This window comes from Athene noctua, chromosome 19 (genome assembly GCF_965140245.1).
Source record: "Athene noctua chromosome 19, bAthNoc1.hap1.1, whole genome shotgun sequence".
Classification (NCBI taxonomy): domain Eukaryota; kingdom Metazoa; phylum Chordata; class Aves; order Strigiformes; family Strigidae; genus Athene; species Athene noctua.
In genome coordinates, this window is record NC_134055.1 from 2,693,026 (window position 1) to 2,707,331 (window position 14,306).

Below are 14,306 nucleotides of genomic sequence, written 5' to 3' on the forward strand. Positions count from 1 at the left end.
ATGTGAGAACAGCTGAATTAATGTGGTTTAGTGCAGTAGTTCTTCAGACTTACTTGTAAGAAGGAAAGGTCTCACCTTCTCACACAGGCACACATATTAAACGATTAAATGGACTAATTCTAAAAAAAATGAACAGAATGTTCTCAAAAGCAGAACTAAAGGAACTTAAAACCAAAATTTAGAAGATCTGAAATACTGAGCTCCTTAGAACCAGTGCCATGCTGGACAAACGGCAAAGAGGTGCCGTATGTTTACTCACACGTTTCAATTTTTTAGACTGACAAATCCATTTAAGCTTAATGAAAACAGTACAGAAACTTCAAAGCAGGAAGAGAGCTATTAAAAATTATCTGACAAGAAGTGACACTTCATCTGCATCCACAGTATTTAATTTGTTTGAATAATATAGTTACAGATAAACAGGTTCACTCCATATACAATTACTGATACTTTTTTTTAATACAGCTCATATTCCAGTACATCAACACTATTTTATTTACAAGGTATTTATGTACATTAACATCTTTCTAAAGTCAGTGCATTGTCAATAAGTTTTATACAATAATTTACAAAGTGAATGTAGTTAATAGTTAACTTAATAAATTTACTACTAATTCATGAATTAATTTAATTTAAAAAAATTAATTACAACCAACGTAACAAACACAGAAGATCAAATAACATTAGTAGATTGTGCTACCTGCTTAAATAAAACTTTTTAAAGTAAATCAGTTGAATATCTTTCACTTTTCATGGAGTTTGCAGAGGGAGGAGTAGACAAACGGGTGTTGAAAAAGCTTCTAACCTAGAAATTCACAAGTCATGTTTGCTTTTCTTCAGTCTCAATGTTTAAAGATAAAAGACCATATAGGATAGGGAGCAACGCTTTACAACTGAGACGATACTTATTTTGGAACCCATCTGCTGTCCTCAAAGAGGCACGACCTCCAGCAAAGGCAGGGAGGTTTTTGCCTGAGTAAAGACAGCAAGATCAGCTGATACAACTTCTTAAATGGATAAAAGATCTTCCTGGTAATTATAAACTTACTGGTAGGTTTGGCATTCTTGTAAAACACATTAAAATGAATCCAAACATTTATTTCAGAGATCAACTATAAGTCAATTTTGTTAGCGAAGATACAAAAATCTCAAGAATTTGGATGATGACATACGAAAAAATTAGTAAGCTTCTTAGACTCAGCTGAAGAACAAAAGGCCAGAAGAGTGAAACTTTTTATCTTCATTCAGATATGCAAATAATTTAACACTGAAAATGTTTAAAGAAATGCCTACTCAGAAAATAACCATCTTTGTTCCAGTCTCTTCTCAGACTCAGTCATGCTTTCCTTCATGCAATAAGCCTGTTGACTTAAAAGAGCATGTTGCAAGGGCATGGAAAGCAATTCTGGTTTATCTGCAAGTATATGCATAACCTGTTGAAAAAAAAGGAAAATTTGAAAAGGCAACCAAATTTTGAAAAAAAAAAAGAAACTCCATTAAATTATGAAACCAATAATGAAAAAAAAATAATCCATCCATGAATGCTACGATAGCTACCTGACAGCCACAGCTTCTTATTTGTTTGAAATACACAGTGGATAATTCACAGCCATTCACTCCAGAGCCCTTACAACAACAAAAACAAACCATGTTTTTGAATTTAATTATATGAATTTTTAAAAGTGCAAATTTAAAAGCAACACCAGTCATGAAACATAAGCTCAAGCATCTTTCTTTCCAAAAGCTGGGAACATTTTGTGCAATGTGCACATTTTAAGACACCGTGCGTGTAATCACAACTACTCTCTTCAACCTGAAGTTTCTTCTCGAGGCATCTCAGCAGTCTGAGATAGCACTCTTCAGGCAGAAAAGCCATTCCTGAAACATGTTGATCTGCACAGCCAACACATGGAGAAAACACAATTATAATAAACCATTCAAGTGTAGAAATGAATCTCTTCTCAAATTATGATTTGGTTGTGCTCCCAACATACAGAAAGAAAGCAACTGACACATTAGTGGTGGCAAAACTGGAAACTTTTCTTACTCTTGATGATAATTCTTTAAGTCTGTGCACTAGTCATTCTCTTGCTTTCCCTGTTTTGCCAATAAAATGCAATAAAACTGCAGGAAAAAGGAGGTAGCAATATCGTGTTGCCCAAAGACAACACTACATTTTTTTTTTTTCCCCATTATCTTAAACCTAAAGAGAGCCTTAGGGATTTGTTAGAACAGTTGGTAAACTCTACACTACTTCGTTTAGCTCCTGTTTGGACTATTTAATTTAGCTCTTATTTGGTCCTAGTTGGCTTTTCTCAAACCATTTTATTTAAAGGCCAATGGCAGTCTCAGCCTGATGTCTAACATCAGAAACGTTTAGAGCATGTAGTGAGATAACAGAACAAAACAATACTATCTTTATATTAACTGCTATTTAATTAGGGTTTTCCTTTTGTGCTTTCAGATCACAGGGTACAATAACTACATTTAGGTTATCTGTTTCAATGACTTTTTTGTCAAATGTAAGTTTCAGGATGTTATCCCTCACATTCTCAAAACAGTCCGTGGAAGATCATCCGCTTACTGTAAAACACAGTATTTCTTATAATCTGACTCAAAATCTTCATCCATGCTGCTTGTGTCTGCCATCTTTTTGCCGTCTATCTTTGGCAGAAATTGTGCATAGTCTACCCCCTGCTGCTCGTAGAAAAGAATGTAGGCAGAGTCGGTGTCGATCTCATCGGGATGCAATTCCTGAGAAAGAGAAAAACACCGTCTGAAACGCGCAACGGGACAGTGGCGTTACTCTCACAAAATACACACAATTGCCCTAGAAACAGTGTTTTTAACTGGCTGTGTAGCACAAGAAGAATCCCATTTTCTGTCTCCCCTGATCTAGTTATCAGGCTCCATTATTTACTTGAAAAGTCTGACAAATTTTAGAGTGATAAATGCAAATACTTTGAAATGTCGGAACTTAGTTATTCAAGTAATTGAACACAAAAACCGCTAGCATCACGAAAAAATATTCTTAGACTTCCATTTTTAGTAATTTTTCCATCTCTGTACAAAACAAGCATCTTTCCTTAAGCATGGTGGCAGCCGGTGAACAGATGTTGACTTGAAAAAAAAACCAAAAAACATCTCATGCACAATTTCAGTTAATAATTTTAATATTTATCCAGTGCAGCTTTTAAGACTCATGATCTCACAGAACAGTTTTCACCAAATGTAACTTTTTTTTTTAGCGCTAAGTAACCAACATGAAAATTATTTGCTACAAAAAAATAAATTATTTACCTTACAGCTACTGTCATTGTAGCAGTACCACTTGTTGTTCGGGTTTTTGGCATAAGTGACATAATGACCCCCTCCCATAATTCCTGAATGGCACTGAAGAAAATGAAGAAGAAAATTAATTCTGGATCAAATAGCAAACCCCCGAATTTATAGAATAAATGATTCACAAATTCATGATCTTTAAGCGAGTGACAGTGGTTCATGACGATCTCTACATCTGGAGCTGACTAACTTTATATACTCGAGCAGAAAAAAAACATTCTGCAGAGATATATTTTTCAGTTGTACTCATTTTCTGGCAAATTTATTTTGCTGACAACGGCTCTGCTTTGCTCTCATCAATAAAGCCCTACTTTCTGTAATGGAAACAGAGGAAATGCATTTAGTCAAAACAATGCTGCATTAAAGATAGTTTACTCGCATAAAGAAAATCAACTTACCGAAATTGCATAAAGATTGTAAATAGGGTTAGCGCAAACTTCTTCTCTTTGGTCATCTGTAGTATCATCCTCGCTGTGGTTGTCGATTTGACCGTTGATGCTGCCATTGCTATAGGCGTTCTGCTCGCAGATGTATCCGTTGGCTAGAGTCAGCTCACTGTCCTGAGCAGTACATAGTTCACTCTGGCTACCACCCAGAATCTGCCCTCTAGTAAGAGCATCGCCTTGATCCGAAGTAAATCTCTGTTCCTGGTCAGTACCGTTCTCCTTACTTGAATCCAAATTTTCTTTGCTACTGGAGAGTTTGTTTTTGCCCAGTTGTGGTAGCCGCAGACGCCCTTTACCTCTTCCTAAAGTCCTTGGGCTACTATTTGGGCTACTGTTTTTACTTGAAGGACAGCTGGCTCCACTCTTCCTCCCCAAAGATGGAGACGCTAAAACAGAAAACATGTGGACTACTAAGATAAGTAAACACATAGTCCAGATTTTTTTTTTTTAGAAGTTGGTTGGGTTTTTTTTTGTATAACTAAACATTAAAAAACACTGTTTCACTACAACTAATAAGTAGTCTATAAAAGTCTTTGCACACACATAATAGGCTACATTTATAAACTGAAACGTGGAGGAGCACCTGCCTCACTCGAGCAGATAGTGCCAATATCAGTTGATAATGATTAATTCTTTTTCTTTTTTTTATTATGGTAAAGCTTCACTAAGCTTTCCAGGCCAAACAACAACAGAAATGAGTGTTTCAGAATCAATGTAGTGCTTTGACCAAAGAAACATTAAATTTTTTTCCTAATTATGTTTTTTTCCCCCTCCAAATATTCGTATTGACTGGAATTCTCCCTGATTACTACCTACCTTTGATATTATTCAAGACAGTAGTGTTAAGGGAGGATGGACTTCTGTGCAGTGTATCTCCTTCTCCTGGCGTGTAGGTGGCCTGCAGATCTATTTTTCTAGCCTCCCCTTGGAGAGTCCGTGGTTCAGGAAGGCTGTCAACCTGGAGCGTTAGCTGCTTTCTTTGAAAATTACTTGGATCCCTTTGTACCAAAAAGGCACTTGGGTCAAAATTTTCTCTGGGAAATTTAACAATTTTCTGAGATTTAATCCAGCGGCCATTTACAAACTGAAATCTTTTCAGGTGGATGATCTAAGGAGAAACGTTAGAGAAAATTAAAGGAGGACAATTACATCACAGTAACTTCACTGTTTGAAGATAATTTTTCCTGAAACATACACATTTTAGCACATGCTAATTTAAAACAGTAACGTTGTTTTAATGTGACAATTGGGATTTTGGGATCAAGCTGGTAAAATACAGAACAAATATTTTCATGGGGAAACGATGGAAAGGGTTGCTTCAGTGATTCAGCACTGTGTTTTGAACAACCTACCAAATTTGAAAAGCAACAAGTGCAGGTGTTACACAACTAGACAAAAGATCATGTTACCAGAAAGACTGCCTGAGCGTGAATCCTATGGCAGAACAGATGACACTGAATGCAAAACACCACCATTTCCTGCAATGTGTCAGCTAAAAAGATTCAAAAGGATTAGAAGCTTGTTTTATTTGTCTGCATTACAAAAATGCATGAAGCAAACGGAGTCAATGCCCCTCCTGAGACTGTCAGCAAATCAGCACAAGGAGACATACCTAGCAATTCAAGTTTGTGATCAATGTGCTTTTGGTTTTGTTGCTGTAGAGGGAAATTACACAAGATCATACCAAAATAGGGGGAAGTCTCCACAGATCCAGTTTTTTGGTGGCCAAACAATGGGTCTTGCATTTGGAACAGTAGTACATCTCATCCTCTCCCAGCTCCTCCTCACTGGTGAAGGCTCTAAGACAGCTATCGAGATTGATGGGCTCTGCTTGAGCTCGTCGGCTTTGTTCAACACTTTCATGTTCTTCTACAATCTGAAGAGAGATAAAACTGTATCTGACTTGGAAACATAAACCACTGCTCAGAGGAATGTTCTATTCACCATATCATACTAATAACATCATACAGTTATTTAGGATTAAAGATAAAAACTAGATGTACTAAGTTTTAGCAGAAATTTAATTTCAATTATGAAGAGGCAGACATACAAATAATGCTCCACCCTTATTCTTGTGTGCTGTTTACAAAATTATCCATAAAGCACAAGTTTACAGATTTAACTCACAAATTTGAACAGTTATTCTAGATTAACTCAGCTATAGGCTTACCTTTAGTTAGGTTTTGTTGACTCAATGAGGAAATAGGTTTACTCACGTGAATAACTGTTTATAGCACCGGTATGCTTAGAAAATGTATCCTATTAGCATATTTTGTAATATATTGTGGAGACTAGATCAAAAGCAACTCACAACACACAGAAAATACACTGTTGTGGATTCTTAAAAGCTTCCCTTCCACATTATGGTCACATTAAGACATTAATTTATCGAGAATATACTGTTCAATGATTACTGGCTTTAGTTTAACAGAAAATGGACAAAAGAAACATTGACTGTGAAAAAAAAAAATTAAGAGTTTGGTGGAATGGATTGTGCTTCGGGGCTATTAACAAACAACAAAGGGTCTGCATTGAAATTTTACCCGTTCTTGCGACGTCTGGTAGCGCAGATGGAGAGCTGTTGGATCCCAGTCTACAGCAATGTAGGCATTCCCAACACAAGCCCTATCTTCTGTGCACTCAATTTTACAGCCACGGCAAAATCTACATCAAAAAGTTCGATGTGGTAAGTAAACTGTCCCAAACTAAGTTTTATATTACTTCACACTCCAATTCTGCTCCTTATTTTGTAACATATGCAGCCCCAAAGTCTCAGGCCTTGCCTTCAGTGTAAGGCAGGCATTTTCATAAAATAAAGATTTGTGTCAGTTTGCTATTTTACTTCAAAACTTTAACAGAGATGAGAAATTGAAGCAGTTGGGTGAGCTCATCCATCCGACCGACCCTACCTACAACACCAGAACTGCAATGTTTTGTCTCCACAAGTATTTCACAACCTGATATGTACTTTATTTATCTAGCCGCAAGAGACTTTTTTAAAAAATAAGCATATGGTCTGAATACCTTCCAGCAAGTCTGAAAGCAAGGTCTTTGGGGAAAATTCCTAGTGTGCTTCCAGGGTGAATTTCTTATCATCCATTTTATTTTTTACTCTTCAAATGGTACAGGAACTAACCAGGGTAGACGATTTCTATCTAAAAGTTTGGGGTTTTATGAAAACCCCACAAATCCTCCAAACAGGAACACATATGTGCCTGCATATGTACACACACGCACACAGATTATTGGGAGGAGTTAAGAGGTTTTTAATACTGTCGTGTTTGTTTCCTAATTTAAAGTTTCTGTGTCAGCAGAGCTTTCAGCTCTCGAAGTCATAAAAGCTGTTCCACAGTGAAAGCCTGCCATGTGAGGGTTTTGGTTAAATTAGATTCTAGATTCTTATTGGTTGATATTACCTCTGAATCTGAAACATCTCAGAAACACATTACCATAAATTACATTTCTGCTGGCGTGATTCCCTTTCTTAAATCTTGAAAAGGACAATTTACCTGTACCACGGACACCAAGCACAAGAATTTCCATCCTTCTGAACTACCCTTAAGGTGAACGGATACTGATAGCCCATGCTGTCGTCACTGAAACAGAGAACACAACATGAAACACGAGCACTCACTGACTGCCAATTACCTTCCTTCACTATGCTTGCCATGTTTACTTAGAAAAACCCACCCAAAAACCCCCTTGAAATTCTAATTTTTATTAGATTAAGCTATTATACAAAACCTGTCTTTAGATCACCTAAATTTGTCAGATACAATGAATTATCAGTCACTGGATGAGAACGAACAAACCAAATCACGTAAAGCCAATCCTTAAGTGCAGCTAGAAAGTATGCTACATTTAACTGTATTAAAAAGGATTAGAAGTTATTTTTAATTACCACCATTATTAAATTGCAGGACTCTAAAATGATTTCTTACAAAAAAAAACCAACAAAAAACAACCACTAAATGGAATCTGCAGGCAGAAAGCGTGTGGAGTAAAAGCACAGACAATCATTCCTGAAGTTGTTGACATTTAAAGCTTAGTTATACATTAAAAGGCATATGTTCATTCAACAGAGGCATTACGAGAAGTCAAAACTAATAAAGCTGAAGAATGAATGGATTTTCAAATCTTTTAAGCCGCTGTAAACTCAAGCCAAAGACTGAGATGCCAAACTCACCAGTCTTGGGCATGATTACTAGCTTCCTGAGGCGGGAGGGGGCTAGCAAGCCTGGAAACCTGGATCCACACTGCATCATACAGGTCTTTTTTCCGTGTATGAACTGTACAAGGAACAATTAGTGGCATTCCAAAGAGACTGGGACGATTCTTCTGAGATGAAAGAAAATATAATTCTGTCCGCATCTGCATAGGTCAAATAAAAAAAAAATGACTCAGATATAAGTATGTATTAACTCACATTACCATAATTACTAGGATGTTGACCTTGTTACTTATTTCAGGCTTTGGCAATTAAAATAAACCATTAATTCTATTAAAAGTACTGCGTTTCAACCATTGTTTCCAATATTAAATACTGTAAATCTTGATCATTGACTTGAAATTGCCTGAAAACTTTTTTGTATGATATTATGGCAATGTTATTTAGGCACTAGACCACACCTAACATAAATCTGTATTTCAGCCACGTACAATATTTCGCATTTCCTGTGGTATTTCTTACATTTCCCACCACATGGTACTACTGTAATGCAGACATGCAGCTAATGATGCTAATACCTGCCCCAAAACAACCTCTGCTCTAGGCAAGCTCATGTTTTCTAGAGAAAGAAAACCCTTACGTCTAAAGGAGGCACTACAGACTTGTACACAACTTATTCTAAGCAGACAAACTAAACTTTAAGGCTACATCTCCCATTTCTAAGAAAGATTTACTGTCACAACTTAATGACACTGAGGTACAGCAAACAGCTACTGCCTTGCATAAGTTTTATACAATTAACCCTTTCCATTGATAAGATTTTTGACAATGGCAAGCACTGGTTCCTGGAATAGCTTCCACAAACAATTTTTAGTCGTTTTTAAGCTGTATAACTAGCAGCTTGCAATGGCTCAACAGCATTATACCAATCACCTCTGAGATTCTGCAAAAACCTGAATCAAGATAACAGTGATAACAGTGCTTAGTGGCCATTACTTGAGAGAACAAAGCAAAAACCCCTCATAAACACAGAGAGCGAAGAGGGAAGTTAACAGCCTCCTGGCCCACATCCCCCAGGCTCTAAATGCCAGCAGACTAAAGCCTGGACACAGCACACGCAGAACGTGTGGCTATTTGAGGTGTTCAGTCATCCGGCTTTGACATTTAGAGTTCAGCTTAACTACAGATGCTTTTACAGAGAGTAGTTCATGCTAACAGAATGCCCCAGGAATGGACTATTTATCTTCACTCTGCTTCCGTATGAGAAATAAGGCTTTTCCACATAATGGGAAAGAAATACATTTCTAGTAGCTCCTCTAATTAGAATTTTTTCTGCTCAAAGAGTCTGGAACATTTAATCAGGGAGTTAGCGAACGCCCAAGTATGCATCTCGGCATTAAAAAACTGGGAAGCATGCCAGTACTAAGGAAAGAAAAACACACCATTAGACATTACTATTTAAATTTACAAGAGTTGTGTTTCTGTAGAACTTGGCGCTCACTTAAGGAGAAAATATATTCATGCTCCCTCTTCTTAAGAAATAAAGATTAATTTATCATATGGACATTAAAAAAAAAAAATCCTCGCTGACTTTCTTTCAAAGTGCGTTACGTGAGCGATTTATAACAAATGCAAAAGCTACTCACCATTTTTCTGTGGACTGCAATTATATACCCTGTACACGGACTATCAGGAAGCGAGGGCACGTGGCCGTTGAGAGTCCAGTTGGCAAGGTTACGCTCTGTTCCACATGGCACTACAGTATTTGGCATTCCGTTTGGAATTAGGGTTGGTTTAGGAAGGTCCCCGTTCATCATTATATTGGGTGTCCCATTAGCTGATGGCCCAGTTGAGACATCTGTAGATAGACAGTTACATTCTCAATTACCTACAGTAACCAGAACTGATCACGAGACTTTTCACCCTTTCCTTTCTGTTCAGTGCATTTCATGAAATATGTCCTACTCTCCTTAAGAGCAACATCTAACCTTTTACTTGCCTACAACTTTGCAAAATCAGAGCATGCAAGAGCAAAGAGTAACAGAGGTGTTTACAACCTATGTATGAAACCACAAACAATAAAACCAAAACCATGCTTCCAATTTTTTATACGTCCTGCCTTAGAACCAACCCACAAGTAATAAAATACTTTGTGTGTTTGTGTCTTTAACTAAAGTAAGTATATAGCAATCTTCAGGCTGTTATCCTGGGCACAATCCTAAAAAACCACTCCCAGACTATCAGTAGATACTGCGACTGCTCTAATTTATTCGTCTTTTCTTTAATCCTCACTGTTTACCTATTTTTAGGAATTAAGGTTTTCTCCTGAATTTCTCCAGTACCTAAACCCTGGGCATTTTAAAAGAACAGGAAAATAAAGATGTTTTCTTTTACCTGTCTGCACAGGACTTGATGCTGATGTAGGTGATCCTGGAATTGGTATTTCAAACGCACACAAAAACCCACTCACTGATAACCGGACTTTCTGGTTGTCTTGAGGGAAGTTCTTCAGTAAAAAAAGAGAAAGTTAGTCAGACGTGTATATACTCCTACCTGTGACTCCAAACACGTGTTGTTCTTTTGAAAACGGTGTATCTAACAGCTTATCTCTCCCCTCCCATCTGCTTTCTTACACCTTTCTAGAAGGTAAAAAGGGAGCCAACACCTTTTTGCAGAGTTATTAATGGTTCTCTAAAGACACTGAGAGCACCCAGTTTCAAGCAGTTTTAATCCTATTCAATGACAGCAAAAAACATTAAATATATACACACATAGTAAAGCCGGTCATTACTTATGCCTCCAATGTCTCAACAGTGCTTAAACTCAAAGCACTCCACCTTGAGATTTATTACCTCAAGATGATTTTATCATTTTTTTTCCTAAAAATATAATTAGTAATCAATTCAACTAAATTTCTGCAAGCTTCTACATGACTATTAATTTTGTTTACAAGTGGTTTATTTTGGTTCAGTTTACTTTGATTTTAAATCTATTTAAAAGCAAGCCGAATTACGGTTTAAGAATCAAATAAAAGTTAATACAGAGATAGAACTAATCTGACTTTTTAATCACACGTTCAGTTAAATTATTTCACAGTTCCTGCAAGCAAAGCTTAATGTGAAAAAGAATGAGGTATGCCACGATACAAATAACAAACACAAATACCGTAAGTATGTTGCAGCAATTATTTTTTTTCCCCCCTTACCTTTATATTGGAGCTATGCACTTCTGCAAGTAGAATCTGTTCTGGTTTTAGCCCACAGAGTTCACTTAACTGTTTTTTCAAACCTGTATACTTCTCATCCATGTTCAATCTCAGGCCGTACCGAACAGGAGTAGTACCATCTAATTTAATTACTTTAAAGGGGAAAAGAAACACACTGGTCAGCAAACCAGGAAAGTTTTAATGAGAGTAATACATTACAGCTACTTAAAGTTTTTTTTTTCCTTACTTGAAGATTTTATATTTTTTTTAAACCAGCCAATTTTCAAGGTCTGCACATAAATGTCAGAAAAGCTCTTGCTGCCTAAGCAGTAGAAAATGGTTTCAAAACTTGTTTCACTTTATCGCCTTTGCCTCTTTTCCAACAATGCATTGGTTCTTCGCAGTATAGTTCATGACCTGTAAGTTAATTTTTGTTTGTACACTCCCCCCAACCCTTCTCTTTTGCTCTAGACAGATTTAGGACAAACTCCACAACACAGTGAACCAAAGGAAAGTTCCTTAGAATCTCCATTTTACAAGTTTCTGTATTAAGTCCTTTAGTCAAGACTAAAAACTGGCCATCTATGCTGGTTTTCAAGGTTTTATTTAATTTAACTGCATTCCAATTAAAATTCTTGTACTCTATTATAATGGTTATACTATTTTTAAATGTAAGTACCAACACAAACAAAATTTGGATGTTTTATAGCTATTGAAAATCTGTTCTACATATACAGTTCTTATTTTAGCACTGCTAAGTTTATAGAGTTAAATGCTACTACTCACCTGTAATTTCTAGGTGCATATAGCTATCCATTGGCAAAGGCAAGGATAAAAAATTAAAAGGGTCAAATCTAACGCTTATATGTCCACAAGTTTTACATTTTACTTGTGACTTCAGCTGCCCATGAAATAAATCTACAACAATGGATCTGTTTCTTCTCAGATGGTTTTCCCAGGCCTAAAATGAAGTACAAAAACCAATACGAAGTTAGAAACTGAAGACTACTCGCTGGAACTACAGGAAGGAGGATATGCTGCAAGACCTCCGAAGTTTCACTGGCCTATGGGAGTCAAATTATTTTCATAAAAGTTGTTTACCAGTTTCTAATAAATAGGAAGTATTTAGTTTCAACGTAAGTAAAGTTATTTCAATGAACACAACAATCAAGGTATGACATCATTTAAAGTACTTCTGAAAGGATCCATCAGGTATCTTGAAATATTTTGACACTCTGTAATTCTGAGGAGTTGCCACAATGATTGTTAAGTATCATATTCATGCTTCTATTACAATATTTAAAACTAATTTGAAAGGTGAAATTGACTCCTTGGATCACAGACCCAACAAGTTCCCAAAGACAATACAGTCCTGAGAGAGTATTGCCACAGCCAGCCTCATCAACAACTTAGCAGCTTAGGACTATAAGGAAAAAAGAAAACAGCAAACAAAGAAATCCCAAACCCCAAATTTTTAACCCATACCTCTGCCGCTACTTCCCAGTCTGGTCGACCATCACTGTCTTTCAGTTCAACATATGGCTTATCATGAACTCTGTTCAAATCCTCATGAAGACCATCCAAAAGAAAAGCCAGAAGCTCCTGCGAGTCTTGCTGTTGAAAGCCATTAAATCTTGGAGCATATTTTGCTATTGTCCACTACAAAAAAAAAAAAAAAAAACCAAAAAAAAAAACCAAACCCAACCCGGAAGTTATTTAACATCAGGTAACAAAAATTGTACCAATAAATCAAAATACTGTAGACAAGAGGCACGCTGTCAATGAGCACAAATTCAATTGCCAAGAGTTAAAGGTAACCCCCACGCCTGCAGAATAAGAGACCATTTACAGGCAAATGCATAGTCTTTTGTCCCTAACACGGGCTAGAGAAGCCACATCTACTATCACCACCTCTGATTCACATCAGGTAACTCCTTTGAGCTTACAGCCACTGAACCATGGTTGTACTCCACAGAAAGCTGCTCGAGTCCTGAGCACCAGGACTGATGAACCCTGGGCTCCTCCAGATGTGCACCTTGCCCCTGCACAGCCCCTTCCTGAACACTTCCCCTCCGCCCCTTATAGGCAAGAAAGCAAATTGTGAGACCTGCTTGGAGCAACACACGTGATAACTGACTGCCCAGGACGTGCTCACTGGCCTCAGAGCCACCTTCTAACGTGTGAAATACATGTCCATGCTTCCTTCCCTTTCTCTAGGGAAGATACTGGGTTGAGACCCAGAACCATTACAATAAAGGTAACATCAGGAAAAAGTACATTACAAGATTTCTGTTATTCAAAGAAGTTCTTGCTTTCTACCTTTAAATAACAGACATCACAGACTTACCCGCAGCTTTAACGGTGCTATATTCTTCTGAGTTCCACTCCACAACTCCTGAACCAAATCCCCATAGCACTTGGCCATGTGTCCTTTCATGCCTATTGGATTTGTCCTAGAAATCATCAAGTAATTAATACCATACTAAAATTTAAACAAAGTTCAAACATGGAGTAAACAAAGAAGGGCAAAGGCTTCTTGCTGAAGTGTTTTAACTCCCAGACACAAAAGAGTTTGTGTTTTCATGTAACCGATCTAGTGTCTGCTGTAGAGCTGATGGTTGATGATACTGAGCTTAAAAGGATTTATTCATATTGCCTACTTCTGAAAGCTGAAACTCATTTTAAAGAAATGTTACAGCATCTAAAATGCCAAAGGCCTCAAATAGAAAATTACCTGTTAAGTTCATAAAGGTGCCTTCCTGAGATGAAATAGCGTGTCAGAGGTTGCGTGTTACTGACACACTGGATACTGGAGTTCATGAAGCACGTGTTACCCAAATTGCTTAATCCAGTGGCACCCTTTTCAGTGGGAACTGAGATAAAGAGAACATAATTTATACCAACTGTGCAGAGATGAAAAATTCAGAGTGGTGTATCAGTAAAGTTAAGAATATGACCTGTTCACAGTAACCAATTCCATTTAACCTGCTCCCAGTTACGAGACTGCAGCTAGCATAGATGCAACAGAGGACCAAGCCTGTTCAAAATGTCTGCTCCTCTCAACAGAAGCGAACAGAAATGGAGATATTTTGTTGGATCTGATCCACCACAGACATCCGCACAAGCCGTACAAACTATTTTCAGG

General features: G+C 37.2%; 1 protein-coding gene across 6 annotated transcripts in view; it reads right to left on the reverse strand.

The window, feature by feature from the left end:
- Positions 1–260: 260 nt before the first annotated feature.
- Positions 261–14,306, reverse strand: part of USP32 (ubiquitin specific peptidase 32) — an 80,659-nt gene continuing 66,613 nt past the window's right edge. For 3 of the 6 annotated variants that reach the window (XM_074922672.1, XM_074922668.1, XM_074922669.1), the window contains exons 20-35: positions 13,896–14,034; positions 13,509–13,614; positions 12,647–12,820; positions 11,948–12,122; positions 11,162–11,313; positions 10,351–10,462; positions 9,603–9,814; positions 7,975–8,159; positions 7,298–7,384; positions 6,332–6,452; positions 5,473–5,664; positions 4,605–4,896; positions 3,741–4,174; positions 3,301–3,393; positions 2,585–2,754; positions 261–1,433 (exon numbers count right to left, since the gene is read on the reverse strand). In XM_074922672.1, the coding sequence (XP_074778773.1) occupies positions 1,370–1,433; positions 2,585–2,754; positions 3,301–3,393; positions 3,741–4,174; positions 4,605–4,896; positions 5,473–5,664; positions 6,332–6,452; positions 7,298–7,384; positions 7,975–8,159; positions 9,603–9,814; positions 10,351–10,462; positions 11,162–11,313; positions 11,948–12,122; positions 12,647–12,820; positions 13,509–13,614; positions 13,896–14,034 (2,708 nt within the window). In that variant the 3' untranslated portion in view covers positions 261–1,369. Of the gene's footprint in view, positions 2,755–3,300; positions 3,394–3,740; positions 4,175–4,604; positions 4,897–5,472; positions 5,665–6,331; positions 6,453–7,297; positions 7,385–7,974; positions 8,160–9,602; positions 9,815–10,350; positions 10,463–11,161; positions 11,314–11,947; positions 12,123–12,646; positions 12,821–13,508; positions 13,615–13,895; positions 14,035–14,306 lie in introns of all 6 variants that reach the window. The other 3 variants (XM_074922671.1, XM_074922670.1, XM_074922674.1) reach the window with 2 other exon arrangements.